The following is a 3,127-nucleotide window of genomic DNA, read 5'->3' as shown; positions in this document are numbered from 1 at the left end:
ACACTGTCAAAGGCAAACCACAAATGCAAATTTGCTCAGCAAACCGCGCCGGTGACGATGAATGCAGATTAATTGTTTTTCGGCGTGCAAGCTCTTGTTAAGTTGCCATGTTTTGAGCAGCTGTTTAATTCTTTACGTGTCGAAAGCCTTCTTTTATATTTTAGAAAAAAATAGTATTTTGATGCATGTAGAATTAGGTTTCAATCGAGAAAATCAGGCAGAGAATTGAAGTATCCCATGTTTTTGACTTAAAAATAGATTTCTAATTTTGAGATAATTGGTGTTGTTGTAGTTAAATGTTTTCGTGACCAGACCTATATTCAACGCGACAGTTAGACCACGAGAAATTTCAAACAAAACCTTTAGCGCTTGGGTTAATGGGGCGCGCCAGTCGAATAAAGCATTTGTTACACTTTACAAATTCTCTCTAATCCAAAGGATTTTAATAGTAGCAATATTAATCTATTCATCTACAAAGTGAGTGAACAAGAACATGCTTCACTAATCTCTCTAATTTCTGTTGTATTTTTGCAATAAGTCGATTCACTTTTGTATTTACTGGCGCAAAGAGTTGTATAAACATCGAGTTTTAATTTCCCATAGCTGGAAAGCTAATTGCTTTGTTTGGGAAGACTGCTGTGTTGGTGCGCTTAAATAATACTATTTTTACAATCTAGCCATTTGAAGGGTACTTGGTCAGAGTGCAATTCTCAATTGTAACACAGTCGATCTACAAATTAATCGCTCTTAAGAAAATTAGAAACTCTCGTATTTGCGTTTAACAACTGAAATTACTTTATTCTAGCCAACCATGCCTTCGTCAGTCATAGTTGTTTACTGTGATTCCTAAGGAACTCTACCAGCGATGTCACTTTGGTCTCAACGAATGAGAACTCAAGCTACTACTGATGGTCCTTCCAGCTGACTTCGTTATTCAGCAACTTAGTTTGCCGTCACCTTCACGCAAAGCGAGATACTCGCTAAGCACACCTCAGAAGCTCGCGAAATGCATTTTTAAATTTCTCGTGTCTCCAGGCGTAGATGAGAGGGTTAAGGCAGGCATTTAGACCCAGAGCCAGGTCGTAAACGATGAACTTGAGCGGCCAACTAAGGCTGCGTACGACATGCCACGACCCGAAGACTCGACAGCTTGTGACCACTAACAACGGGACGAAACTTGAGAGGCATACTCCCACCACAATGCCGAGAGTGTAAGCACCTTTCAGCTCACTCCTCCAGGTTGAGACTCCATGCGTGCTGTGCTGCTCTCGGATCTGTTTTCTGTGCTTACGAGCCACGACGAAGACATACAAGTAGGACGACAGTATGATCAAAATGGGGATGGCAAGCAGTGAAATCACCATGAAGATTTGATATGAATCTCTAGCTGAGGATGGTACTCTTTGGCCATGGCGCCGACGTGGTCGTTCCTGGTCTCTGACGCATGGGTGGAACGCTCTGTAAAGCTTTTTGTAAGCGTTACCGCTGCTGTTTGCTCTGAGCGCCTGAGGAAACACGAGCGCAGCTGCAACAGCCCAAAGCCACACTGCGATGGAAGCGATCACCACTCGGCGATTAGTCACAATAGTGTGATATCTCAGGGGATACTTCACAGCAATTACGCGCTCGACGCTGATCAAAGCTAGGTGCAGAATGATGACAGAAGCAAGCGCAAGGCTTAACCACGCACTTGATTCACACAGCCACTGGATGCTTGTAGATGAACCGCTCTTTACAAGCGTTAAGGCGATGAAGCTCATATGGAGGATGAACGGGAACACCGTCAAGCTGTCTGCTACGGACAAACTCACCAAAATAATGTTGGATGCAGTCCGCAGGCTTGGAAATTTGTAAAACGCTCTGAACACCAGAGTGTTGCCAAAAATGGTAGGGAATATCAGAATCGCTTTAAGACTGAGCGAAATCATTTTCACGTCATCAGGTGGACCTCGTCGAGTGGGAAGCGCTGTAGCGTTCTCCATTTCTGTTCCGTTAAAGGAATTTTCTTCGTTCATCAATGCAACCAACTCTTTTCTAGTTTTTTATCTTGGATAGAATGCCTCTTTGATAAGTGGCAAAAATTAATACTAGTTGTGTGAATTTGGGCGTGAAATCGTGGTTAATGTTCATAGAACAAGTTCAAGAATAACGAAAAATATGGTGCAATATTACCAAGTTTGTAATTCTTGTCACTCTTGTCATCACCTCTTCAGTTTCGCATCCTTGGTCATTCTGTGAATTAAGATATAGCGACAAACTCGTTATCGTTTACCATAATGATTGACAGTACCGCATCTCCTTTCAAGCAGGTTCTAGAAAGAAGTCTTTCCTCCCGTAGAGGGGAGGGGGAAGGAGTTCCCCCCTTACATGGGCTATATAGGTATGTGCGGCCCCGATGGGTATGATTTTTGACCTCTTTTGGTCTGTAGAGGGCAAAGATTGGGTCCATGCATGTTGGTCTGAAAGAGGGTATGTTTTTCACTCTGGTTTTGCGTTGAGAATTTTTTTACAAGGAACTTATATTTTTTCCGCATCGACGTTGGCAAATTTGTATTCTTTCTCAAATATTAACGCAATTGGAAGCGTGGAAAGACATCTGGAAAACCGCGTCGCTAATGTCCCTGTTTTTTTAGATGTCTTTTAGTCAGTTTCCGTGCCACTTATGCGACTAATGGAGCAGATACTCTAAACAAATATTCCCCCAATGGATCCGTCAAACTTTGACATAGTGTGAGGAAATCAAGAGAAAATTCTCAAATTACGTTGTTTTTCTTCGAACTAAGGTGCTGAATAAGAATTGAATTAAATCTCTCGGAAATGGTTGTTAATTATTATGATTTTATAACTAGTTTTGGAATAGCCTGCAATAGCCTTTGTTCTGAAAGTTAAACTGTTTTTAAAAATGCTTAATGCATATATATTGTCCGTCTTGGTCGAGCATCCAAAAAGAAGTGCGAACACCTTTTCAAACAGGGTAATAGATGTTCGAAGTTGTCTGGGACTTTATTTTATATCGACTTGAGAGAATGCTAATTAATTTACGGTACAAACCATGCAGGTGACATTCTGGGCACAGGAAGTGGGAATTCAAATTTGAAAAACAAATAACTATATGTTGTCTGTCAAA

At 41.3% G+C, this 3,127-nt stretch overlaps 1 protein-coding gene across 1 annotated transcript; it reads right to left on the bottom strand.

The window, feature by feature from the left end:
* Window positions 1-421: 421 nt before the first annotated feature.
* LOC149107195 (trace amine-associated receptor 365-like) lies at window positions 422-2,624 on the bottom strand. Its single transcript, XM_089297201.1, has one exon. It carries the CDS (start codon window positions 2,013-2,015, stop codon window positions 981-983), a length of 1,035 nt encoding a protein of 344 aa, XP_089153327.1. The 5' UTR covers window positions 2,016-2,624; the 3' UTR covers window positions 422-980.
* Between the last annotated feature and the right edge of the window lie 503 nt (window positions 2,625-3,127).

Source organism: Orbicella faveolata, unplaced genomic scaffold (assembly GCF_042242905.1).
Source record: "Orbicella faveolata isolate gen_17 unplaced genomic scaffold, um_ofav_v1 contig_27, whole genome shotgun sequence".
Taxonomy (NCBI): Eukaryota; Metazoa; Cnidaria; class Anthozoa; order Scleractinia; family Merulinidae; genus Orbicella; species Orbicella faveolata.
This window is presented reverse-complemented; position numbering and strand designations above follow the sequence as displayed.

What these genes read in the sequence shown, in the direction of transcription:
- LOC149107195 (XM_089297201.1), bottom strand. Translation starts at nt 2,015, where the DNA reads ATGAACGAAGAAAATTCCTTTAACGGAACAGAAATGGAGAACGCTACA.